Source organism: Corylus avellana, chromosome ca1 (assembly GCF_901000735.1).
Source record: "Corylus avellana chromosome ca1, CavTom2PMs-1.0".
Taxonomy (NCBI): domain Eukaryota; kingdom Viridiplantae; phylum Streptophyta; class Magnoliopsida; order Fagales; family Betulaceae; genus Corylus; species Corylus avellana.
This window is the reverse complement of record NC_081541.1, coordinates 8,368,780-8,394,925: the sequence shown is the minus strand read 5'-3', so window position 1 is coordinate 8,394,925 and position 26,146 is coordinate 8,368,780. Positions and strand designations below refer to the sequence as shown.

The 26,146-nt window shown below is 35.5% G+C and overlaps 4 protein-coding genes across 5 annotated transcripts; 3 read left to right on the top strand and 1 right to left on the bottom strand.

The window, feature by feature from the left end:
* Positions 1–772: 772 nt before the first annotated feature.
* Positions 773–5,123, bottom strand: LOC132167964 (F-box/kelch-repeat protein At1g16250). Its single transcript, XM_059579018.1, has 3 exons — positions 4,995–5,123; positions 4,253–4,828; positions 773–1,645 (listed from the first exon to the last, which is right to left on the bottom strand). Coding segments are annotated over exons 1-3 (1,164 nt in total). The 5' UTR covers positions 4,997–5,123; the 3' UTR covers positions 773–1,059.
* A 5,682-nt stretch (positions 5,124–10,805) lies between these two features.
* LOC132167671 (rhomboid-like protein 14, mitochondrial) lies at positions 10,806–12,478 on the top strand. Its single transcript, XM_059578683.1, has 2 exons — positions 10,806–11,003; positions 11,559–12,478. The coding sequence occupies exons 1-2, from the start codon at positions 10,806–10,808 to the stop codon at positions 12,294–12,296; spliced, it is 936 nt and encodes a 311-aa protein (XP_059434666.1). The 3' UTR covers positions 12,297–12,478.
* Positions 12,479–16,065: 3,587 nt separating this feature from the next.
* LOC132188248 (rhomboid-like protein 14, mitochondrial) lies at positions 16,066–18,090 on the top strand. Of its 2 annotated transcripts, none has more exons than XM_059602668.1 (2): positions 16,066–16,420; positions 16,970–18,090. In XM_059602668.1, the coding sequence occupies exons 1-2, from the start codon at positions 16,223–16,225 to the stop codon at positions 17,741–17,743; spliced, it is 972 nt and encodes a 323-aa protein (XP_059458651.1). In that variant the 5' UTR covers positions 16,066–16,222; the 3' UTR covers positions 17,744–18,090. The 2 variants fall into 2 exon arrangements, with proteins under 2 accessions (XP_059458651.1, XP_059458659.1); XM_059602676.1 differs by having other exon boundaries at positions 16,309–16,420; positions 16,975–18,090.
* A 2,792-nt stretch (positions 18,091–20,882) lies between these two features.
* Positions 20,883–23,560, top strand: LOC132173038 (large ribosomal subunit protein uL18c-like). Its single transcript, XM_059584879.1, has 3 exons — positions 20,883–21,146; positions 22,359–22,520; positions 23,248–23,560. The coding sequence occupies exons 1-3, from the start codon at positions 20,955–20,957 to the stop codon at positions 23,395–23,397; spliced, it is 504 nt and encodes a 167-aa protein (XP_059440862.1). The 5' UTR covers positions 20,883–20,954; the 3' UTR covers positions 23,398–23,560.
* The last annotated feature ends 2,586 nt before the right edge of the window (positions 23,561–26,146 follow it).

Below are 26,146 nucleotides of genomic sequence, written 5' to 3'. Positions count from 1 at the left end.
AATGGATATCCCAAAGGAAAAAAGGGAAGATATGAAGAAGAGGGAAAACTTTTCTCCAGGGAAAGACAACACCCATAACCAAGTCCATAATATGAAGAAAACAGCGAATCTCAAGGAAAAAGAAAAGGCAAACAAATAGCAAATTACTTGGGAAAGATCAGAAATGGACATATATCTCCACAATATCAAACATCTAATAACATCAAGGAACATTCTTATGCAAGTGTAGTATAAATGCCTACTAGGATTCTTTCAGTCAACATTCAGAAAAAGATTGTACTTCTTAGTTAAACTTTTTAAATCTACCTAAGAGCACTTAGGCAGCTCTATTATTTGGTTAACAAATCTTTTCCAGATTTCATGTCAATTCTTTGCAAGTCTTAGCAATCTCTTTCTTCGGAAGGAGTGGGATATTCTGCCACCCCTAAGCACGTGCATAACCATTTTCATTCAGCAGACAAAGCCAAAAGAAAAAAACCCACTTCTCAAAACTCATTTGAAAAATGGATCCGGATCCCCTCCGATTGGGGAGAAATTAGAGATTCTCTAATTGTTAATCGTGACCCTTCATTTTAAATCTAATAGTATATAAAATCATTTAAACCTCTGTAAAACAAAAGCCAGTATTTAATGCCTCGTTTATACAAAAACAGCAGGCATTTTATAGACCATTAGATTTAAAATGAAAGACCACGATTAACAATTAGAGAATCTCCAATTTTTACTCAATTGGAGGGGATCTCAATTCTTGAAAAACTAACAGAAAAGCATCAACAACAAAAAACCAACAGAAGAGGCTCACATTCAGAAATACAAATTGAAATTAAATCATCCCATATCATGTAACGCCCAATACAACACCCCCCAGCTAAAAAAAATAATGAAAGAGTTGAACATTGAAGTCTCTCCAGTCACATGAAGGCAAACCCAATGAATGGCATAGATGACTCTTGGAGACTCCCCATTGAAGATTATACAGGGTTTTGCACAACAATCAACAAAACCACCATTAAGGCTTTGTTAACTTTAGTTGAGTTCGCCATCAAAGATTACATTACATTACCTTGAGCAAAATGAAGATTTCTCTTCCATGGATGCACATCCTATGATAGAGCCACGTGCTGACAGACACATGGGTCTAGTTTCCCTCCATCTTAATGGCCTGACTGAAGGGTCACAAACCCTTGCCAAACCCAACTTTACAATGTCAAACCTCCCAGGTCCTGGTGATTCCTCCCACTTGAGAGCCTTCCCTCCCAGAATATATAATTCACATCTTAATGTGGCAAACCCATAACCAAAGGCCTCCAATGGGCGGGAGTGGCCAGGAAGAACCACTGAAGGAACTGAACCTACATCGTGCCAGTCCCCTTTTTCCCCATCCCTTGTTTTAATTAAGCTCTCACCCCAATCTACAGCAGTATATACACGATCATCCCCTATCACCTGAACTGCAAACTGCATTGCCCTTGAGAAAGGCCAGACGTCTTCCACAGTGCACCATGTTCCATCCAATGGACTGAAAACCTCAGAGGTTGTTTGGTGTGGCAGGCCCACCTGGTCACTCAGCACATGAAATTTGCCTTTATATGATAAGCCTAAGCAGTCCATCAGTGGATTGGGCATTGGCGGCAGTTCCTCCCACCTGCAAATTGTGCTTGGTTATAACCAATATTGAACATTACCGAAGAAAAAAGCAGGGAGAAATTTAAATAAAGTTACCTTATTTGTTTTTGCTAATCAAATGAGGTGATTATGCACTACAGTAATTTTTAAAAAATAAAGAGCACTAAATTTCCAGCAAAAACAGTAACATCAAAATAATGAGTTGAGTCAAGTGAAATACAGTCCACGAAATACAATAATCTTCCCCTTGCTCGACTTGGCCTGGCAAAGTTCCTTGGCTTGGTCAGGTACAGGTCACATTCTTTTCCATTAAGCACAAACATTTCTTCTTTTTTTAAATTCTTTTTTTTTTTTTTTATACCCTTCCATCATTCCTCAAGTCCAATAGGTTTGATCCTGTAAAATCTGCCCATTTTCTCATTGAGCGAAAGGTACGAAATAAATTGAGTTGACTTTTCCTCTTTGAAAAAACTCCACTATGTCAAATCTTCAGCTTTTTCCTCTTTCTCTATCCCTATCCCGCAGGCACATCGTTTGAATCAATAGAGAACCTTTTCTTGTGTAACTATATGAATAGATATTATTACATTCCAATTCCTTCCCAATACCTCCCAAGGAAAATCCCAAATTGTCTACTTATGTTTTCGGCTATTAACGGATGCAGCAAGAAAACTGATGCAGCCATTTTCTTGTTGGGTTCCTCCTCAAGGTTCATCCACCTTGTTGGGCAGTAGCTGCAAAGCCCTCTTCTTTTAGTTGAGTACTACCAAAGCTTGCTAGCAGCTTTATCAGGGAATTTCCCATCTTAGTTAGAATTGACCAAATTGGGAATATAGAGACTTGGGGCCAGTGTTTGTATCAATAGTTCCTCTGCAAGGTTCATCCACCTTGTTGGGCAGCAGCTGCAAAGCCCTCTCCTTTCAGTCGAGTACTCCCAGAGCTTGCAAGCAGCTTTATCAGGGAATTTCCCATTTTAGTTGAGTTGTCAATTATATCCTTTATGGAAATAGAAAACTAATTCAGGGAATTTATGGAACAAGTATTCAGTTAGTTCGCATTGATCAATCAATGAGAGGGTTGGCTTCTAACCTTTTGATTCAAAGGCTCACCCATTATGGTCACACATGGGGAAAGCCAAGCACTTTCACTCCGACATAAGAAGACAGGGCTAAGGCCTGAGAGCCAACCACGGTCAAGCCTACTTTCCTTCTTTGTTCTGATCTCCTTCTTTAATTGCGGTAGCAGTACCAAAGACAACAACCCCTACATTCTCATTCTCAAGATTCAAGGCTATTCCTTAAAAAATCTCCCCATCTCATTCATGACCTTTCTACTCATTCCCCCTATTGCACCTCATATCTCTTTCTCCTATGCCTATCTTTGTGGCCTACAAGCCGGAAGGAAGCAAGCCTATGACAGAGCAGCGTACAAGCTGCAAGAAAACTACTGCTGCAATCAAACGGACGCAAAAAGAAAACGCCAGATCTGAATCAAAAAGAAAATTTTGGACTACCAAGGAATAGAGACTTTACAAATAAAGCCTGAGGATTGGCATTCCATTGCTGTCATTTTATATGCATATATGGTTACCAAAATATTCATAGTCTCGAAGACCCCCTCGCTCTTTACCTACCTAAAATATGGCAAAACTTTTACCAAGAATTGGTTCAACTATAGGAAACTCAATACATAAGAGATTTTCTGGACAAACTAGCAAGCAGTTGACTCCCACAAAGGGAACAAACAGCAACAGGTTCTAATGCATCTGAAAGCAGCACTCGTATTGGTACGATCCATCAAATTTATTCATGAGAGAGAGGTGGAATCTTTCCTTTAGCCTCTCCTGCCAATGTCATCACTGGCTCAGGTACTCTCACCATTGCTTAAGCCAACACCTAGCTATGCCAATGCTGAATGGCATGGTTCTCTGTGCAATCTGAACATAGCACTTCCCTCAGAATTAAGGACGATTTTGCTCCAAAGGTAGTCTTCGTATGACTCTCCATGTTTGAAGGTTTGATTCCAATTATTTTTATCCCATCGCTGAAAGAGACCTTGTTGGGTCAGGTTCCAATGCCGACTGAGAGACAGAAGAGTAAGTTCATGAACGTTTGCTAACGGAAACTAGATAGGGGCCTGTTTCAGGATTAGTGTTTGGAGGACAATCTCATATCCCATTAAGGAGAAGAAAAAAAGAAGTTATCGTAATGCGCTGCCGAACCAGATTTATCCCTTTGCAATGAAGGCCCAATTTCTCCATTATCATTGCCTTTTCTTTTCTTTTTTATTATAATTTTTCTTGGTATGAAAAATTTCACGCACAAGGACAGAATTTTCCTGGATGGTACGACTGGGAACAAGTATAATAAAAGTCAAAATAAAATTCATGCTAGACCGAAAGCCCCCTAAACAGTATCATGCATAAGAGAAAAATCTCGATCTGTACAAAAAAAGCATGTGCATCATTCAATAAAGTTTTGGGATAGTTTCTAGTTACAGTATGTCAGTATGCATCAAATTCCTACCAAATACTAAAAAGAAGACAAGAAGAAAATGACAATTATTAATCAGTTCCAGGACATGTTTGAAGACTTGAACATAGATAAAGATGTACATATGAACATACTTGTCTGTCAAGGGATCATAAACCTCAGCAAGAGCAAGCCCTCTGGTGCAAGATGAGTTGCGTCCTCCAGCTACATAAACCTTACCACCGATAACACTGCATGCGAAATGCGACCGAGGCGTTCGCATACTTGCTATGCTAGTCCACTGTTTTTTGTATGGATCGAACTGCATCACATCATTTGATATGAAAGGCCTTTGATTGGGAAATTCAGGCTCGAGCGGCTTATAAGACCCACCAATCACCAACAACCGACTGCAAACACATACACACGAAAACCCAAAGTGCTCACACTCAGGATGGGCGGTGGAAATCTTGGGCAGAGGATGCCATGTATCAGCTTGGGGATCATAGGCAACCCACTCAGTGCTAGAGCCATCAGTAAGAACAAATAGCCAATCTCCGCACCATCCTTCTCTCGCTTTAAAGGCGGCATAGTCAGAGCTGTGGATCAAATCTCTCCACCTTTTCGACACAGTTTCAAGCAGCCCATGGTACCCATGTGACATCTTCGCCAAACATCTCAAACCCAAGTCATCCGGCAAGCCGGGAATAATAGATCCAATCTCAGATTCCCTGAAGTGCAAAAAATCAACAAATTGAACCACATATTTTTAAGGAAGAAAATTAAAAAATGCAAGAGGATAATCAAAAAAATTCACAGATAAATAGTGAAAATCAGAAGCAATCAACAAATTAATCGAAAGCTCGCTAAGATATTGCGGGATCTCAGATATTTTACATGAACTTTGGATGGAGGAGAAACCCCTTTCAACTTTGAGAATTGAGTGGCTGCAACAACTCAAAAGAACGAAACCTACTTCACGGAAAAACGATGAAGTGCCAATCAATGCGAAACTCACTGAATGGCCATTACCTCGTATAATGACATTTCTATTTCCTAGTTATTACACGTTGCTTTTAACCGACAGTCTTCTATGATGTTTTTTTATGGAAATTTCTTGTAGTTTTTCTTTACCCCACTTAAGCGAAATCCATTTTTATTGGGTTAAACGCCTTTGATTAACAACTTTATTTTTGTCCCCTTGATTTCAATTTGTATTGTATACAGTACCTTACTTATAGCTAAAAAATGAAGATGTTCTCTCTGTTCATCTTAATAATAAAAAATATAAAATATTTAATGATTGTTTGAGACTGTCACGTCAACATTATGATAATAGTAGATAAAAATGTAGTCACATGTTATTTGATATAGTCGTGTAGATATATTATTATTCATGTAACATTAACTTTTGTTAATATATATATATATATATATATGAGAAATGTTTTTGGTATTAGAGCTTTTAATGCATCTCCTTACAAATTGACACAGGTCTTATAATTGATGAAATCATTAAGGGTGTATGATTGACAAGGTAGTCACTAACTAACTAAATTGATAAGTCAAATTTTTACTTAATCATTTTACTAATTATAAATTGTCGTGTGAATTTATTAAAAAATAAATAAATAATTGAGTAATATTATTTAATAGACTGTTATATAGATATAATATAACTTGAAATGTGTCAATAAAAATCAATTCTTGAATTAGAAATAAAAAAAATAAAAAAGAAAAAAGAAAAGGAGGCTAATTTTTATAAAAATTGCTAGCGCTAGATAATCATAAAATAGTCATAGTTTGTTACTTAACTCCCTTTATTTTTATAAAAACGAGCGTATAACCTGCACTATGTGCGGATTTTTTCTATTCTATACTAATATAGTAGCATATAACGTGTTATTATATCTTATATTAGATAACATTCACACAAAATATATATAGATATTCATTTACGAATTGGTTAAGAAAATGTCAATTCATTAAAAATGCTACATCCAATTTACATAGTTTATAAGCATCATCTTATTTAAGTTAAATCAAATATATTAGAAAAATATATTTGATGTCTAATTTAATATTCTCAGCTTGAACCGAGAAGTAGATAGTTAGAGCTAGCTTTGATTCACATTATAGATTATTGGTCATTTAAGATTAATTAATTATACTTAAAATAAAAATGAATTATATATATATATATATATATATATATATATATCAATTGCTCGTTGAAACAAACTTTTCTGGACTATCTTGAAATGGTTGGTGCAAGTAGGCATATTTGGTTGCAATTTGAAACAAACTTTTCTGGACTATCTTGAAATGGTTGCTCGTTGAAACAAACTTTTCTGGACTATCTTGAAATGGTTGGTGCAAGTAGGCGTATTTGGTTGCAATTGAAACAAACTTTTCTGGACTATCTTGAAATGGTTGGTGCAAGTAGGCATATTTGGTTAATAAATTAATAATAAAACTACAGAAAGAAGAAAAATTGGTTCACGTCTATTTCAGATTCTATGTTCTCAGGAAAAGAGATGTTAAGGTCACAACATAAATTCAACTTATACCTAACTTTTCTCTTACGTGTCATTTAAAAAATAAATAAATAATATGGAAGATTTTGGAATTCTAAAAATTTGAAAAAAGTACAATTTATTGGATCTAAAATTCAAATTTTTTTACATATAAAAAAGAAATTGACCATGAATTGAATTCGTGTTATTTCTGTATCAAACCTCGCATTATCAAAATATTCACAAAACTCACCAAAGCTGATTTCGGCGCCCACAATAAGAAGCTGCAGTTTAAATTTTGTTCTACTACCTTTAGAGTTATTTCCCACCATGTCCTAAGCTTTCATAAAAATTCCAGTTTCGTCCCAAAATTCAGCCTATAAGTAGGCCGGGCTGTACATATTTTCAATCACAAAACAAAAGCTCTCTCTCTCTCTCTCTCTGTGTGAGATTTCAAGTGAGAAATACTTATAATATTTATAAGCTTTAGAACTTAAAAGCTTTGGCTTAGTTATAATTCTTTTTTTCTTAGTTTATGTCTATTTTAGTTATTATAATTTAATTTATGTAGTTATAGTGTTTAAATTGCTCGAAAAAGTGTGATTGAATATCTCAGAAAGGATATTATATTCAATCATCATTTTAAATATTACAATTATGTCGTTGTGTTACCTAAATTTTATTAGGTATTTTATAATAGCGTTGTTGTGATGCCCAAATAATATTAGAAGTTTTAGATAAATATTACATTAATGCCGTAGTAATGCCCATATAAAAATATGTGGCAATGCTATATAGTTGTTATGGTGCCCGAGTGACATTATAATATTTTAGATATATATCATTATGTTGTCCAATTGTGGATAGAGCATAGAGATAATTTTAGCCTTTTAGCCTTTTAAATATAATTTTAAACTAATATATGGTCGCGCGCGGGCGTACCAAATGCAATGAATATTAGAATCAAGGGTTAGAGCGGGAATTCAGCTTAACGGTGAAATGTAAGTATAACTACTTACTGAGCATGATACTATTTTAGTAAGTATAACTACTTATTGAGATTGATACCATTTTATAAAGCTTTCGAAGTATGATTATTACATGAGCTTGAATATTTTATGAATAACATGATTATATGCTTTCAATTATTTTCACATGTATTGAAATAATTTGCGAAATGAAATGAGATGATTGTGAAAACAAAAGAATGATTTTAAGAGATATGTTATTGCATATTGTTGAACATCGAGAATAAGAGATGAATTAAATATGAAGCAATAAGGTTTTCCTGTTGACGGTGAGAGCCGAAGGAGCCTCTCAGGTTAAATAAGAAGCTTTTTGTCTTCCTAGAGTTGAATGTAAAACTATAGGTATTCTTATATTAATGATGGAAGCCGAAGGAGTCTTTTTGGTTAAAATAAGAAGCCAGGTACTAATCGAGGAGCCGAAGGTGTCTCCTGATAGCCGTAAACGAAAGGTTCAAGTCCTTTAGAAAGTCGGAAAGGCTAGACATTGCATTACATACATTGAATAATGTGATTTATAAGTTTTGTGATTTATTTGGTTAACCTCTTTATATTTATATGCATATTCATTTTATGAGATGCAAGTAAAATGCATATATGTATAAATATAAAGTCGTATGTTTAGAAAAGATAGATGGATTTTATTACAAAATAGCTCCACAGTGCTTATTTTATCAACTATCGATTATACAAAAATGAGCCTGTTTGGAAAACCTAACATAGCTGTTATTATAATCGACATGTTAGAGATATTTTCGAAAAAGATTGCTCATATTGAAAATGTCAGTAATTCTTATACTTATTGAGACCATGGACTCATTAATCCGCCTATGTAAATGTGGTAACATCACATTTACATAGATGTTGATGCAGATGTAGAAGATGGTGAAGATGATCCATATGTCTACCTAGGTTATTATGGATAAGGCTTTCTGGTGCCTTAGTTTGTTGTAGAATATCATGAAGATGTCTATCTTTTGAAATGTATTTATAGTTAGACATGTTCTAGGTGCTTTCGATGTACATTTACCCATGTGCCGTCTGTGGCACTTTTGACTAGTGTGTTTTCTTGTCTTGTAAAGTACAATGTATAAATTTGTTTAATATAGAAGTCTTGTTATTAGCTCTGATGTGTTTTGTAAGGGTTACATAAGAAAAAAAATAATTTTTTCCGCTGCGAGATTTATAATCTCTGATGATATTGAGGTAGAGATAGTAGTGTTTAGTGGCAATTGGAGATTTCCACATTCGCCTTTCATTAAGTAAAGTCGGGGCGCTACAGGAGATGACTAGGAGAAACTCCACTATCAAAAGATGGAGTACATAAATAGTAGAGAGAAAATCACTCAGATCCCAAAGCCCCAATATACCAAAATATCACTATCACACAAAAGAGATTATTCCCAAAATAGAATACAAAAGACAGATATATAAACTTTCTTTTGCTTGGAACAGATGGCGGGCTAATCTCTATTTTCTTCTCTCATTTTGCAGCACATTTTCTTCTAATCACTTGTTATTAGCTCTCTAAAAACACAAAAAGAAAACACCATGGCGGCCCTTGTACCCACTCTCTCATATTCTCTCTTTTTCTTCCACCCTCATTGTGCTCACAATTTAGTACTCACATTAACAATCAACTTTCACTATTTTATTTAAATATTATTTTTCAAAGATTTATTTATTCTTTCTCTAACTTCTATATTTTTGAATGTTTGTTAATGGACTATTTTAAGAATATTTGTCTTATTCTAAGGTAATATTTTTAAAAATTTGTAATATTTCATTCATTTTCTTAGTTTTAATTTCTATTGGAAGAATATAATGTTTTTCATGATTGATTTTGGATTGTTAATAACGTCGGCTTATTTTCACACGCATGTCAATTCTATAAAGTTTTTTTTTGAAAAAAGGGATTTTTCGTCTTTACTAGCACTCAGCAGTAATAATGTTTAATGCAATTATATGGCATAATATATACTTTGATTTCATTGAAGAAGGAGAGAGAAGAAAAGAGAAGGGAGAGAGGATAAAGAGAAAAGGGAAAGAGAAAGAAAAAAATGAGAGAGAAATGAAAAGCAAAAAGAAAGGGAGAGAAAATATATTTATTTAATGAATATGTGAGTGAATATTATATTTTAAGTTTTGTGAGGACTCTTCACCTTACTACTTTTTTTTGTTAAAGTGGTGAGGCTGAAAAGTGTACATTTAGGCCATTTTGATTAAATTGTCTCACCAAAAATTGAATTTGGTGAGACTGCAAGAAGTGCTCTATAATAAGACAGGCTCATCTCCATTTTCTAAAAATCATATTACTTTGAGAAAGTCATTAGAGGCAAGATTTCCCCCCCCAAAAAAAAAAAAAGAGTTCATTTGCTTCATATTAACTTTGAAAATAACTTCTATAAATTAAGGAGCCGGCTGGTATAAACTAGCTCCTTTGTGCCCACAAATAAGTAGCTGCCACGTAGGATTATTGCACAAACCTAAATAAGAACAAAAACACAAGATTATATAGCTCTTTTTTTTTTTTTTTTTTTTTTAAGAATATGGGAGAAGGGCTGAGGGTGGCTGCAACCCATCTGGGGTGGCCTGTGCGGCCACCTCCGCCCATGGGGTGGCTCACCGGCCACCCCATATGGGCTAAGGGTGGCCGGGTGGGGGATGGGCTAAGGGTTCACTCGCATTAACTTTATAACTGTAAAACTACTATAACCCATTAATTGTGGCGGTTGAGTGTTTTCTTGGTGAAGATGGGCCTTTCTGATCTTAGGATCTCGTGTGGCATACATATTGAGATTAAAAACACTTACAATTTTTTTTTTTTTTTTTAAATTTCTTTTTTATAGGTAACACAAACTAAATTACATGTTTGGATAACGTAGTATTGTCCTTTAAGGATCTCAGTAAATTACGTGCAGTATTAAAGATAAGCATAATATGTTTGAATTCTCAGCATAACTGAAAAGATTATCCCCATATTTTGAATTCAAACAAAAGATTACACATATTGATACACATCATTGAAAATCTGAAACGATGTTTTGTTGTTTTGAAATTGAAAGTTTGCATTTGATGAAATTGTGGAAACCGTTATGCACAGGATTTATTTTGTTAGATATATTTAGCGGGCTTTGTGGTGGGAATCGAGAAAGAGTGAGAAAAAGATGGACAGAGGAAGAGGGAGAATGCTGCCGCTGCTGGCGCTTCACGCGGCGAGCGAGTATTACAGGCTCCCGTGGAAGCCTCCTGTCACTGCCGGCCTTCTCGCCGCAAATACTCTCATTTATTTGAGGCCTGCCTTTCTCCGCAACATCATCCCTCCTATCGACGAGGTTTGGTTCAATGCCCATCTCATCCTTAAGGTATTCCGCCCTCTCTCTCTCTCTTTCTGTATTAAGTTTTTGTCTATCTCAGTAGATATTACCATAAACGGATAAATCAAGTTATGATTGTAGCTCCGTAGAATCATCACCATCTTTATAATCCACCTATTGAATGTGGCAATCCATCCAATGTGGGACTAACTTTCTAGGGTTTAATTCTAAATAGACGAAGTTATCACTGGACTATACAGTGCCAATAACAATGGATGCTTTACCCTCTGGTACATCCAAGAAAAAGAAGTTAACTTTGTGGTTTTTTTCCTTTGATTGCGGATACAAATCTCATTTTACCTGAAGACATCCTCTGTTTCTTGAAGAAAAGGAAACATTAACCACACCCTTTTGTCTGGAGTTTCTATATGAGAAGGAAGGATTTGGTGAGGGAAGATAAGAGTAATAATCCTTTTTATCGTTTTCAAGTTGTATTGGAAATGACTTCCCATCAGATTACTGGTGGGTTTATTGGAAAACTTCGTTTTGATCATTGAATGGCTATGTTTTTCTCATCTGTAAAATCAACTTTGGCTGTCACAGCACAGGGACCTGAAGCGTTTCTTCTTGTCGGCATTCTACCATGTGGGTGAACCTCACTTGGTCTGTAACATGATGTCACTCTTATGGAAGGGGATCCAGTTGGAAACTTCAATGGGGAGTGTAGAATTTGCCTCCATGGTTGCTGCTCTTCTTGGTATGTCCCAGGGAATCACACTAGTACTAGCAAAATCCCTTCTCTTGTTCTTCGACTATGAGAGACCTTACTACTCAGAGTATGCTGTTGGATTTTCCGGTGTCCTCTTTGCCATGAAAGTTGTTCTTAATTCTCAGTCAGAAAACTACACTGATTTCCTTGGAATACTAATTGTGCCAACACATTATGTTGCATGGGCGGAGTTGATTCTCATCCAACTCTTAGTTCCTGGTGTCTCCTTCCTCGGCCACCTGGGTGGAATACTCGCCGGGATTCTCTATCTGCGGCTGAATGGTACATATTCAGGTGCAGCCCCACTGAGTCTACTCTTCAGAGGTATTTCTACCGCATTGCGCTGGCCCATGAGGATTGGCCGGAACATGTTTCGGTCCCCGACAAGGCGGATTTTTGGCAGGTGGAGAAGCCAAGCATGTACGTATGACAATTCTGGTTTGTCAAGCATTTGTGAGATGTTAGGTTCGAATAGAAACGACAATGGATTTTCTCCCCGTCGGTTGCACCGTTCTCATGAGCTTCATTTGGATGAATTACGTAGTCGGAGAATCCATAGATTTGGGAGATGATGTGATGAGTCCATTGATTGTTTTAGCATATAATCAAGCCCCTCCTCCTGCTTATCAAACTCAGAAACTCCGAAGATTCAACTCAAGAAAGCTGATATCTTTGGGATTCTGATGATTTATATACGTAATTACATGAACTTAACAACCTTCGATCTTCATCCCCCATCATATTTCTTGATTTGTAGCAGCAGATTTTATTTATTTTTTTTTTTTTTGTTGTGAATAAGGCCAATTTATTTCTGCTGGTTTCTAGTAGTCGTGTTTGTTTGATACTAATCCATGATTAACTTGACCAGTGCAAGAGGCGCTGGAAATTGCTTTTGGTGTTTAGATTTTGGATCAAGATCTTCAAATCTCATCCAAATGGTGAAAATTCTGTTATTTCAGCATTTATTACTTATTATTAGTTATAGGTCTCTTTAATTTTTCATATGGAAAAGAGTAAAGGGAAAATGGTTGGCTGCCCGTTTTGATCATGAGGTTGGAGGTGGCCGAACCATCCCATGGCATTGGGGTTGGTTTTTTTTTTCTTCTTCATTTTTTTTTTTTGAATTTATAAGAGTAATTTTATCTTAATGAAAAAAATTAAGATTATTTATGTATTTTTGCTAAATTTGGGGAATATTGACAATTTTTTGTAGTTTAAGTAGAACATTATTCAAATTGGAAGTTTGGGAGAAACATTGTCAATTCGGTGGTAGTTGAAACTTAGGTAATATACCTACGGCTTTTTTACAACTTGTTAACATGTGTCAACATGTAATTAGAGTTATGTCAACCTCTAAAATAATATTAATTCCCTCTAACTAGGGTGCTCAAACGTAACCCTACAAAAAAACGTAACTAGGGTGCTAATCGCCTAGGGTGGTTGTAGTTAGCGGCTTTAGGGGTAAGGTAAGACGGTTAATAACCGTTAATCGCCTACCTTTATATATATATATAACACTACAAAAAAAAATAGAGGTTTAGTGATGGTTTTTTGGTGATGGTTTAGGGCTAAAAACCGTCAGTACAAAAGTAGTGACGGTTCCAAAGGGTAACTAAACAATGGTAGAAAAATAGGAAAAGGTGTCGGTTTAGGCAAAACCAACACTAATTAGTGATGGTTTGTCCAAGCCGACACCTTTTAATTAGTGATAGTTTTTAAAAAAACCATCACTAATTTATTAAATTCCTATATATATTATTTTTTCCACTTATTTATTGATTTCTTTTTTCATTTTTTACATTTCATTTTCATTTTCATTTTAATGTCGATCTGATCCAGATCTCCTTTTTCTTCTCCTCATTCTTCTTCTTCTTTCTTCTTCTTCTCCCTCTTTTTTCTCGACCTCTGTCTGTTGACACCAACATCAATCTCTTTGTACGTTGGGCTTCTTCTTCTTCTTTTCTCCCTCTTCTCACTCTCTTTTCTCGATCTCTCTCTCACGCGCAAAATCAATAATGGATTCCAAGGATGTAGCACAGAACTTCACTTCTATAATGGGCTTAGATTCACAAACTTCCAGTGTTCTCTTAATTAAAAAAGAAGGAAGAAACGTGAAATGGGATGATAGTGTGTTAAACTTTTAAACCCAAAAAAAGATTCAAATTAGAAAGAAGGGTTAAATCTATGTTCAAAATTTGAAATTTGAAATTGGTGTTGGTTGAATAGTCAACCAACACCAATTTTAGTGTCGGTTTTTGCTCAACCGACACTAAATTAAAAATGGTGTCGGTTGAACAGTAAACTGACATCTTTATTAGTATCGATTGAACAGTAAACCGACACTATTATTAGTGTCGATTACTATTCAACCGACACCATTTTTAATTTGATGTCACAGAAATTGACACATTACAGTGTCGGTTTCTTAAACCGACACAATACAAACCATCACTAAAACCGGTTTTTTTTTGTAGTGTAATGGATTTGGGCTATTTATAACTATGTATATGAAATATATAATGTAGTATGTGATGTTTTGGGCTAAACCTTATTCAAAAACATTGGCTGACCTTTTTTTCTATCTTTTTTGGAACATTTTGGCCTTAAACCCTTAAAATAAGCCATTCTCATAAAATAAACCCAAAAAATATGCAAATTAAAGGCCCAAATCACTTAAAAAGGCCATACAAAAAAAAGGCCGGTTATAAAATAACTGCTAACCGCCTACGGGGTTGCGGTTGCGGTTATTAAAAATCAATAACCACCCAAGGCGGTTGCGGTTATAGCCAATAACCATCGGTTATAACTGTTTGAGCACCCCTACCTCTAACTGTTGACACATATTCAATTATCATGATACTTTACACTCTTTAGATAATTTAAATAGAATTTTTAAAGTTTCAGACTTCAGTCTCATTACTTTTAAGGAAAATACATTTTGTCCTCTTAGTATAACTACTTTGACATTCTTATCTTCAAAGTTTTAAAAAAGTGAAAATTAAACCCTACAAATTATCAAGTTGCGACACTTTGCGTCATCTATTAAGTTTTTTCGTACTTTTAAACGTAAATTATGTCACATATGTTTTAGCCTAAAATCGTCCCAAAATGCTCAAGGGTAAGTGGGGTGCAACCTCTTGAATCTTTATAGGGACTTATCGTACCTGTAATGCTATAAATTACTTTTTTTTCCTCTAATTATTACGCAATGTTTTTAACCTACAATCTAAATAACCCATTTGATATATTTTTTTTTTTTGGTTTAGGGTTGATATTTTTTATATTTGATTTTGTTGATATAAACAAAAAAAATTACTATAAATCTTCTATGGGTATTTTAAAGGTTCAGATTTAATTTATTTTTTTCTTTAGAGAGAAAGAGAATGAAATTAAATCTAGACACTTGAAAAAACTACACGAAACTTCTTATAGTTTTCTTTACCGCACTTAAGCCAAATCCATTTTTATTGGGTTAAATGCCTTTGACCCTAATGTGACTTAACGACTTTATTTTTGTCGACCTCGATTTCAATTTGTATCGTATATAATACTTCGTTTATGGCTAAAAGTGAAGATGGTTCTTCTATTCAGAAGTCCACATGACAAAAATTAACAACGGCCACTTGGCCATATGCATTATTAAAAATAAAAATAAAAATAAATAAATAAAAAAGAGAGAGAGAGAGAGAAAAGATCTAATGGTTGTTTTAGACTGTCAGGTCAACACTATAATAATAGTTATAAAATAAAAATGTAGCCACGTGTTATTGATATACTCGTGTAGATATATTATTATTGATGTAACATTAACTTTTGTTAAAAAAAAAAAAAAACACAACAACAAAAAAAGAAATGGTTACAAAAAGAGAAATGGTTATGGTATTAGAGCTTCTTTTACTGTATCTCCTTTCAAATTGACACGGCGTTTTATCATTGATGAAATAATTCAAGAGTGTATGATTGACAAGGTAGTCACTATCTAACGGAATTGATAAGTCAAATGTTTACTTAATTATTTTACTAATTGTAAACTATCAAGTCAATTTATAAAAAAATTGAATAATATTATTTAATAGACAAATATGGATGCCATACCACTTGAAATATGTCAATAAAAATCAGTTCTTGAATTAGCAATTAAAAAAAAAAAAAAAAAAAAACCAAGAGCAAATTTTTATAAAAATTGGTAGTGCTGGATAATCATAAAGGAGTGGATAGTTTGTCAGTTAACTCCCTTTATTTTTATAAAAATATATGGAGGTCTCTGTATTTCCAAGAATTACTCAAACCTCCCGCACCTTTCACATATTTACATATATATGATCTAAAAGAAGCGTCTGGAAAATGGAAATCTGTGAGTGTGGAGTCTAGCATATGCTTTTCTTAGCGACCAAGGTTGTCACACATCGACTTTGGAGTCTTGGAGAGATCCAGAGAGAATATATTTAGAGGGCGTTGTGGTGGGTTGTGTTTGGGAATCGAGAAAGAGTGAGAAAAGATGGACAGAGGAAGAGGGAGAATGCTGCCGCTGCTGGCGCTTCACGCGGCGAGCGAGTATTACAGGCTCCCGTGGAAGCCTCCTGTCACCGCCGGCCTTCTCGCCGCCAATACTCTCATTTATTTGAGGCCTGCCTTTCTCCGCAACATCATCCCTCCTATCGACGAGGTTTGGTTCAATGCCCATCTCATCCTCAAGGTATTCCGCCCTCTCTCTCTTTCTGTATTAAGTTTTTGTCTATCTCAGTAGATATTACCATAAACGGATAAATCAAGTTATGATTGAAGCTCCGTAGAATCATCACCATCTTTATAATCCACCTATTGAATGTGGCAATCCATCCAATGTGGGACTAACTTTCTAGGGTTTAATTCTAAATAGACGAAGTTATCACTGGACTATACAGTGCCAATAACAATGGATGCTTTACCCTCTGGTACATCCAAGAAAAAGAAGTTAACTTTGTGGTTTTTTTCCTTTGATTGCGGATACAAATCTCATTTTACCTGAAGACATCCTCTGTTTCTTGAAGAAATGGAAACATTAACCACACCCTTTTGTCTGGAGTTTCTATATGAGCAGGAAGAATTTGGTTAGGGAAGATAGAGTAATAATCCTTTCTTATCTTTTTCAAGTTGTATTGGGAATGACTTCCCATCAGATTACTGGTGGTTTATTGGAAAACTTTAGTTTGATCATTGAATGACTATGTTTTTCTCATCTGTAAAATAAACTTGGCTGTCACAGCACAGGGACCTGAAGCGTTTCTTCTTGTCGGCATTCTACCATATGGGTGAATCTCACTTGGTCTATAACATGATGTCACTCTTATGGAAGGGGATCCAGTTGGAAACTTCAATGGGGAGTGCAGAATTTGCCTCTATGGTTGCTGCTCTTCTTGGTATGTCCCAGGGAATCACACTAGTATTAGCAAAATCCCTTCTCTTGTTCTTCGACTATGAGAGACCTTACTACTCAGAGTATGCTGTTGGATTTTCTGGTGTCCTCTTTGCCATGAAAGTTGTTCTTAATTCTCAGTCAGAAAACTACACTGATGTCCATGGAATACTAATTGTGCCAACACGTTATGCTGCATGGGCGGAGTTGATTCTCATCCAACTGTTTGTTCCTGGTGTCTCCTTCCTCGGCCACCTGGGTGGAATACTCGCCGGGATTCTCTATCTGCGGCTGAAAGGTACATATTCAGGTGTAGACCCACTGACTCTACTCTTCAGAGGTATTTCTAGCGCATTGCGCTGGCCCATGAGGATTGTCCGGAACCTGTTTCGGTCCCCTACAAGGCGGATTTCTGGCAGGGGAACGAGTCGCAGAGCAAGGTCTGTGTCTGATAGGTGGAGATGCCAAGCATGTACGTATGACAATTCTGGTTTGTCAAGCATTTGTGAGATGTGTGGTTCCAATCGAAATGACAATGGATTTTCTCCCCGTCAGTTGCACCGTTCTCATGACCTTCCTTTGGATGAATTACGTCGTCGGAGAATCGAAAGATTTGGGAGATGATATGATCAGTCCATTGATTGTTTTAGCATATAATCAAGCCCCTCCTGCTTATCAAACTCAGGAACTCAGAAGATTCAATTCAAGAAAGCTGATATCTTTGGGAATACATGATTTATATACGTAATTACATGAACTTAGCAACCTTCATCACCCCATCATATTTCTTGATTTGTAGCGGATTATATATATTTTGTTGTGAATAAGCCAATTTATTTCTGCTGGTTTCTAGTCGTGTTTGTTTGATACTAATCCATGATTAACTTGGCCAGTGCAAGAGGAGGTGGAAATTGCTTTTGGTGTTTAGATTTTGGATCAAGATCAGAATTGTACTGATCAGAATTGTTAATGTTGAGTAAATTTCTTCAAGTCTCATCCATTGTTTAATTAAATGGTGAAAATTTTGTTATTTCAGCATTTATTAGTATTTTTCATAAGGAAAAGAGTAAGGGAAAAATTATACTTATTCTTCTCAAAATGTCACTCAATTAACAATATCTCCCCATGGTTATGATAATGGTTTGGCTGCCTGTTTTGATCCGGAGGTTGGGGTGGCCAAACCATCTCATGGCCTTGGGGGTTGGTTTTTTTATTCTTATTTTTTTGAATTTTGAATTTTGAGTTTTTAGGGTTTTTTTTTTTTTCTTAATTTATAGGAATATTTTTATCTTATTGAAAAAAAAAAATAATAATAAATAAGATTATTTAAGTTTTTTTGCTAAACTTTGGGGAAATTGGCAATTTTTAGTAGTTTAGAAGGAATATTGTTTCAATTAAAAGTTTGAATGAGATATTGTCAATTTGATGGTAGTTAAAGAGAATATGCGAACTTAAGTGATATACGGTCTAGGGGTGTAAACGAGCCGAGCTTGAGCGAGCTTCCCTTGTTCAAGCTTGGCTCGTTTAAATTTTACTCGAGCTCGAGCTCGAGCTCAAGGGCGAGCCAAAAAAATCGAGCTCGAGCTAATAATAAGTCGAGCCGAACCAGCTCGCGAGCTGGCTCTTATATTTAATGTTTTTGTTTTAAATTTTTTTTTAACTTCAAGCACTCTTAAATGGCTTAAGAAGTTAGTTTGCATATGAGTATTTACTTAGCCTGGCTAGTCAAGTATGGAGCCTGAGTCAATACAGCAAGGCATTTGGTTTCAAAGAGAGGATATGCATCATTTTATAGATAAGTAAACTTGGAGATTGATGTTTTCTTAACAATGTGGGACAAGTTAACAGGTTGCATTCAGATTGCATTGGGACAACACCCCCTACAAAAAAAAATGTTTTTAACGTCTCTCTCTCAATCCCCCTCACCAGTCACAACGGATCTTCCACCTAAACTCTCATTTCCCACTCTCTCACTCTCACTCACCAGACATGTAGTGATAGTGTTTGGGTCTGTTTGATTCATCAATAGTTTATGCCTTTCGCAATCTCCTTCAATAGTTTCTGCTTGATTCTTCTTCCTTTCGTTTGGATCTGCTCTAATTGAATCGATGTTTTTTTAATGATTGCTCTCTCTCTTTCATCACGAATGGTCTAGAATTTTTCATTCTCTAACGCTTAAATATAAATGCAATTTTAAGGTTTTAATAATTATGAGATTTATAATTAATTATCTATTACTTAGTTTATATATATATATATATATACACACACTCGAGCTTATACGAGCTTAGCCGAGTCGAGCCGAGCTTGCTTCGTTTAATATTCGAGCCAAGATTTGTGTTCATGAAGTGCTTCATTTAATATTCGAGTCGAGCACGAGCCGAGCCCGAGCTTGCTCGCGAGATGCTTCGCTCACTTAACAGCCCTAGATATACCTACGGCTCTTTTACAACTTGTTAACATGTGTCAACATGTAATTATAGTTATTCCAACCACTAAAATAATATTAATACCCTCTAATTGTTGGCACATATTCAATCATCATGATACTCTACACTCTTTAGATAATTTAAGATTGAGTTTTTAAAGTTTTGGTCATTACTTTTAGGGAAAATACATTATATCCCCGAAGTATCACTATTTTGACATTTTTATCTCCAAAGTTTTAAAAAGTGAAAATTAAACCCCGCAAATTATCAAGCTGTGACACTTTGCGCCATCTGTTAAATTTTTCTGTCCGTTTAAACAAAAATTATGTCATATATGTTTTAGCCTCAAATTGTCCCAAAATACTCAAGGCTAAATGGGGTGCAACCTCTCGAGTCTCTACTCACACAAGGCACGCACCCCTCATCTACGAATCTGGATTTAATGAAATTCTTAAGAGAATTCTAGTTTATGAAATTTTAGATTTAGACCATTCATTTTTCATCCAAAAGTTATTGTTCTGCCACGTGTCTCATTACTAATAAAATAATAAAATAATAAATATTTATTATTTTATTAAGAGTGGGACACGTGGCAGAACAATAACTATTGGATAGAAAATGAACAGCCTGAATTTAAAATTTTATAAACTAAAATTCCCTAAAAATTTCAGTAAATCCGATCCCTCGTCTACCATCTCTGGCCGCTTTTCTCTCCATCGATGTTACCTTTTGCAACATTGTATATGTCGCACGTCATGGGTTGCACACCGCAAAGCCGATTTTAGCTCATTTCGATAGATATAATAGTTCTTTACCCATGCTCCTCTGGCTCCTAAAGAATTCTTGCTACCAAAAAAATTTCAAGTCTAGATCTAGACCTTGTACACTTGCCTTTCCCAATCCATGGTAGAGACTCATCATCTATCTTTTAGTTTTCACAATTTTTTATGTAGCTAGTCTCAAGCTAAGAATTTTTTGGCTGCCTTATGTAGTTATGTTCTCACAAAATTCATCATGCGCTACTAGTAGTTGCATCGCTAACAGCTTTTAGGTGATTTATGTACTCACAAATTTTCTCATGGGCCGCTACCACCAGCATCGCTGCCAACTTTTTCTCTTATTTCTTCCATCTTGAGGTTCCATCCAATAGATTTGTGCATTAATTTGTATTATTTTTGTTTCTCTTTGTTTTTATTATCTGTAATTTTACTTTAATTTGATGTTCTAATCTTATCCAAAAAAAAAAAAATAGGGACATGAAGAGCTATTTTTTAACCCAAAAAAAAAAAAGCAAAAAGAAAAGAGGCTGTTTATTAGTCTGTAAAGGAACGGATAAGGTGTAAAGGAGGCGGTGGGTAAGACTGAATACTGCGGAGAGAGAAAGAGAGAAAGGGAGGAAGGAGAGAATGTCTACTTCCACTTGGTTCCTTCAGAGTGCATTGGCCTCTTCCCAGCAGCTATGGATGGGGCCGAAGTTGGTGGCCGCTGCTGCAGCTCCAAGCCCACACCCATCTCCATCTCTATCTCTTGTTGTTGAAGCCAAATCCAGAACCAGAAGAGAAGACAGGACCGCGCGCCATACTCGCATTAGAAAGAAGGTGGTCTTATCTTATCCATCTCTCTATCTATCTATCTATCCTTCTGTTTCGTTGTCATAGTTGGCTGTTGACCGCTAACGCCAGAATTCTGGATTGGCACGCGTTCTGTTCCCAAAATTGCCTATGAAATGACTGAGTGAAACGATAAGCTCAGCTTGACCCTTGTTTAAAAGGGCGTAGATAAATTCTTCAACTGAGTTGATTGGCCGAGCAAGATATGTGTTTTTTGACAATACCAGCGATCATTGGTTGGTATAAACCTACAAAGGCTTGCATAATTGACAATGCTGTTATTTCAGCTTAGTGGGTGCTCTAACCTCTATGACATTTCATGCAATTTTTGCTCGTTAGCTACTGTTCTTGACATTGTCGAATCTGGGTCGGGTCCCTATAGATGAGTCTTTTCATTATCAAATTTCTAGATGTTGATGGACTTGATGTGTTGAAGTTGCTCAGCTTTGTAAACTTGCATTTGGCTGAATTGAACTCTTCGATTTTCCTCCCCCTTCTTCACGAGATAGGAACTGCTGATTCCTGTTCAACAAGATTTCAGGTTGTTCATCAATGTCACTGAATTTACTCGGCATGCGGTGCCTATATGAGGTGTACCTGTGACTGGAGTTGGTATCACGGTCCCAGAAGAGAGGAGAGCAAGATTCTGTATAAATGACAGCACATAATCTTTGGGTATCATGCCTCTTTGTACATGGGTGCTGGCAAAGATAATGGAGCATTTTATCTTTGTGACTCTGCTAGACATCTATTTCAAGAGGGAATGAGCTGGATATTTCTTTGATTTATATTATGAAAAATGGGAATGAGCAGACCATATGCATTCTTTCCAGTATTTAGGAACCAGAAACTAAGGATTATATGATTGTGCCTAACCGAAACAATGAAGCAGGTTGCCTGCCTACCACTTTGATAAACCGTTCGTTTAGAAAATGCATATTTGCGAGTGTTCTTTTGAAATGATAGAAACATTTTAGAATAGTAAAGAACTGGGTCAGTAATTAGACATTTATCTGTTATGGCATTTTTTTTTCCTACTTTATTTTATTTTTTCTTGGGAGGATGGGAGCATGAACTGTTTCTTCTCTGTTTCTGTACTTTGGTGAAATATTTTTCTACATTGATGGCAAAATTTGCTAATCTTGATCATTGCTGATGCCTTACCAATCTATTTTGCCATCAATGTTTTTGGTTTGTTAGGTTGAAGGGACCCCAGAAAGGCCAAGGTTGTGTGTCTTCCGCTCCAACAAGCATCTCTATGTCCAGGTAATTGATGACACCAAGATGCACACGCTTGCTTCGGCTTCAACCATGCAGAAACCCATCTCTGAGGAGTTCGACTATAGCTCTGGTCCCACTATTGTAAGTTCACACATATCTATTTGTCAATTATTTGAAACAATGTAGTTGGTACCCAACTGTGGATCATTGGTCTAAAGTGTTCATCTATCAAATCAAATATGCCTATGCACTGGGCGGGGGTTTGGCGCAAGAGTTTACGGGAACTAACAAAGTAAAATAGAACAGAATCTACTCTTTGAAAGACACCAGCTTAGTAATAACAATCTTCTGCTTCATTGTATGCATCATCATCTGAAGAATTTTGGGTACTCTTTAGGTGTAACGATTGTCATATATCCTAACATGATTGACTCCTCTATGGTTCAGAAAGTTTATTGGCTCTGCTACCAAATGGTAGGTAATTTTTCATTTTCTTTATGACCCTTTTAAATGATAGTCTGCATGCTTTTGAATTGTGTTATTGCTTTTACTAAACCAACACGTTTTTCATGAACTTTTAGTTGGAATTTGTAACAAAGCTCCTTTAATCACTTGTCTTTTGTTCTCATGTAGGTTAATTGTGTTTCTAGAATGCATATGATGAATGTTAATTATATTATAGTTTGCCAAAAGTAACTGTTTAGGAAGTGTCATCTCTCATGTCCAGCTAGATCTAAGTGCATTGGTCACTAATTTGGTTTCTTTATCCCCCATTTTAGTTAAAGATTTGGTTATTTTTCTCTCCCTTTAAAATAAACAACTTGTTTTTGAAGAGAAGGTCCTCATATTTGCAAATTTCTCCCATCAGGATGTGGCAAAGAAGGTGGGTGAAGTCATTGCAAGGTCCTGTTTGGAGAAAGGAATCACAAAAGTGGCCTTTGACAGAGGTGGATACCCATACCATGGACGCGTTGAAGCCCTTGCTAATGCAGCTCGGGAACATGGTCTTCAATTCTGAGATTTTGATAGTTAATTTTTTCTTTCGAACAAGTTTTCTGTCTAATTTAGAATCTTGTGATGGAAGACTGAGGCAACTTGTGAATGGGACTCTTTTCTCTTTGGAAATGCTTTTATTTATGTTCAAATATTAATTTAAATTGTCAAGTCCATCATTTTCTACCCGTTTAAAATTTTGAGATACGTGGTGATTTAATGGTTTAAGTATTTTTTCCTCTTTTTTTTTTAAATTTTTTTTTGAAAGAACTGGGAAACCCCAGCTTAGTGAAGCCATCTCCAAAATGGCAAGTTTCAAACGCTCGCATGCAAATTGTGAAGCCCAACTTGTATGGAAATCATTTTGTTTTGCAGCAATTTCAGGGAATAGAAGTCAACAGGACCATTGGAAACAGGGGATGATTGGCACCAAAGTCTCAACAGAAGTTCTTTAACTAACGACTATAAATAGGAGAGGAAGGGAACAACCAACGGTAAGAAACGGTAGCTAACTAGAGCCCCTATTATTAGTAGCAGTACTTTATCTCATTCTTTCCTTTCTTTTTTTTATCCCCAGAATTTGGATTCCTTTTGCTGTGATTTTCTCCTCTCTATCTCTCTTTGAAGGACAATTCTTTCTCCTCCTTCCAGTCTCCTTTATTTGGAATATTATGATGATGATGATGAGGATGCAACAAAAGGAAGAGGTATAGGAAGTTTCATGAGCCTCAAGACTTGAAAGTACCAATTGAGCTGGAGTGTGAGATTTTATTTACAACTTCCTGTGCCTTTAAGAGGGCACTCAAAACTTTTGCTGTGCATAATGGATTTTATTTCCTCTACAAACACTATGATAAGGGTTGAGTTTGTGCAATATGTGGGGAAAAACATTGCCCATGGAAGATTCATACTTCGGTAGATGCTAAAAGGGTGGGAATACAGATTGAAATATATTTTCCAAACCATGTGATAATCAATATGAGAACACTAGGACCAATGTGGAGTTTCTTACCCGCAAGTATAAAACATATGGTGAAGAGATATGTCACAACATAAAAGTTCCCCTTTCTCGTTGCTAAAGAGCTAAGAAAGAGGCAATAAATGCCATTTTGGGTATCCATGCTGAGCAGTATCGTCAAACAATGAGATATGCTGAGGTGTTAAGGAAGTACAATCTGAGTGGCAGTGCTCAGAGGGATGAAGCCTGCTTTCAACGAATGAATATTTGTCTTGATACTTGTAAGGAGTTTAAGGGCGGAGCTACCCCTTAGCCCCTTAAGCCATAAGGTGGTTCCAAAAATATAAATAAATTAATAAAATATATTTTTAAAACTTAACTTTTGTCTCCCCCAATTTTTTTTATTTTACATTTTTTTTGTTTTTTGTTTTGCTCCCTCCAAACTAAATGTTCTAGTTTTGTCCTTGAGTTTGAGTATGGTTGCAGGCCAATTATTAGTTGTGATGATTTCCATCTTAAGGGAAAATATGAAAGACAATTATTCTGTGCTATAGAAAAAGATGACAATGATAACATGTTTTTTATTGCATTTGCTGTGGCCAAGGCCGAGAGCAAGGCCTCATGGTAGTTTATTAGTATTTTGGTTGAATTTGTCAGTCACCCATTGCAGAATGTACAAAAAAAAAAAAAAAAAATGATAAGAAGTGACATGAATGATTGCTTTTGTATATCTTATTTATTTGAAAAAAAAAGATATAATATTAATATTTTCAAAATAATAAATATATTAATTAGGTAAGTAATGTTTATTACCATTCCTAAAGGCCAAAGCCGTCCATTTACTGGTAGAATGTTTTCCACTGCAGACAAAAAAAGGTAAGAAAGTTTTGGATATTTAAGAGAGGGGAAACAAAATGGTTATATGAAAATTTAATTAAGACAACGGAATCATCAAGTAAGATCCTAATCTATACTTGCTGAAGGAGGTTCTAGTGCGCTGCAAGTACAAATTGAGTTACCATTAAAGGTGGTGGTTCAATGATCCAATGAAATTTCCAAGTAGTGAGAGTATGTACTAGGGCGTAGGTTTAAATTTTCGCAATAAATAATCCCCACATATGCTTAATTAGTATTAGCTACCTTGAATTCTCATTGATGTCCTGGTGGAGTCGAGTCAGGCTATGACTCAATCGGACTTGAGGAAGCGCCTGTGGTTCCCATCGTCTAGGCCCTTCCTGTGCGGCTCCTAACGGGTAGGTGCTACTATGGTCACACCCAGGTAGGATAGCCACAATTGGTCTCCTCGGCCAACCCTTTTTGCTATATATATATATATATATATATATATATATATATATATATATATATATTGAGTTATGGAGCAAGCTTAATTAACTAGTGAACAGAAACATCAATAAAAATAAAAATAAAAATAAAACCCATGAACTTTAAAAAAGCCATGAATAATTTCTTAGAGATTATAAGCATATGATACTCGATTAAATTTTAAGAAGAAAGAGAACAAAAGAGAGAAAGGGAAGAGCATGAGGGATTGTATTAGTATGAATTTATATACTTATATGACATTATTTTTATGTGACTATAATTTATACTTGTGTTTAATGTGTAATTATATATTATATATATGGATTATGAATCATATTATATCATATGAATTATATGAATAGATTATCTATGATAAATATGAGCATTATGAATCATAATTATCCCAATTCCTAAGTGTCTAGTGGATAATACTTAGATCTATGATCATCCAATCTAAGTATTATCATATTCACATGATATAATAATTATA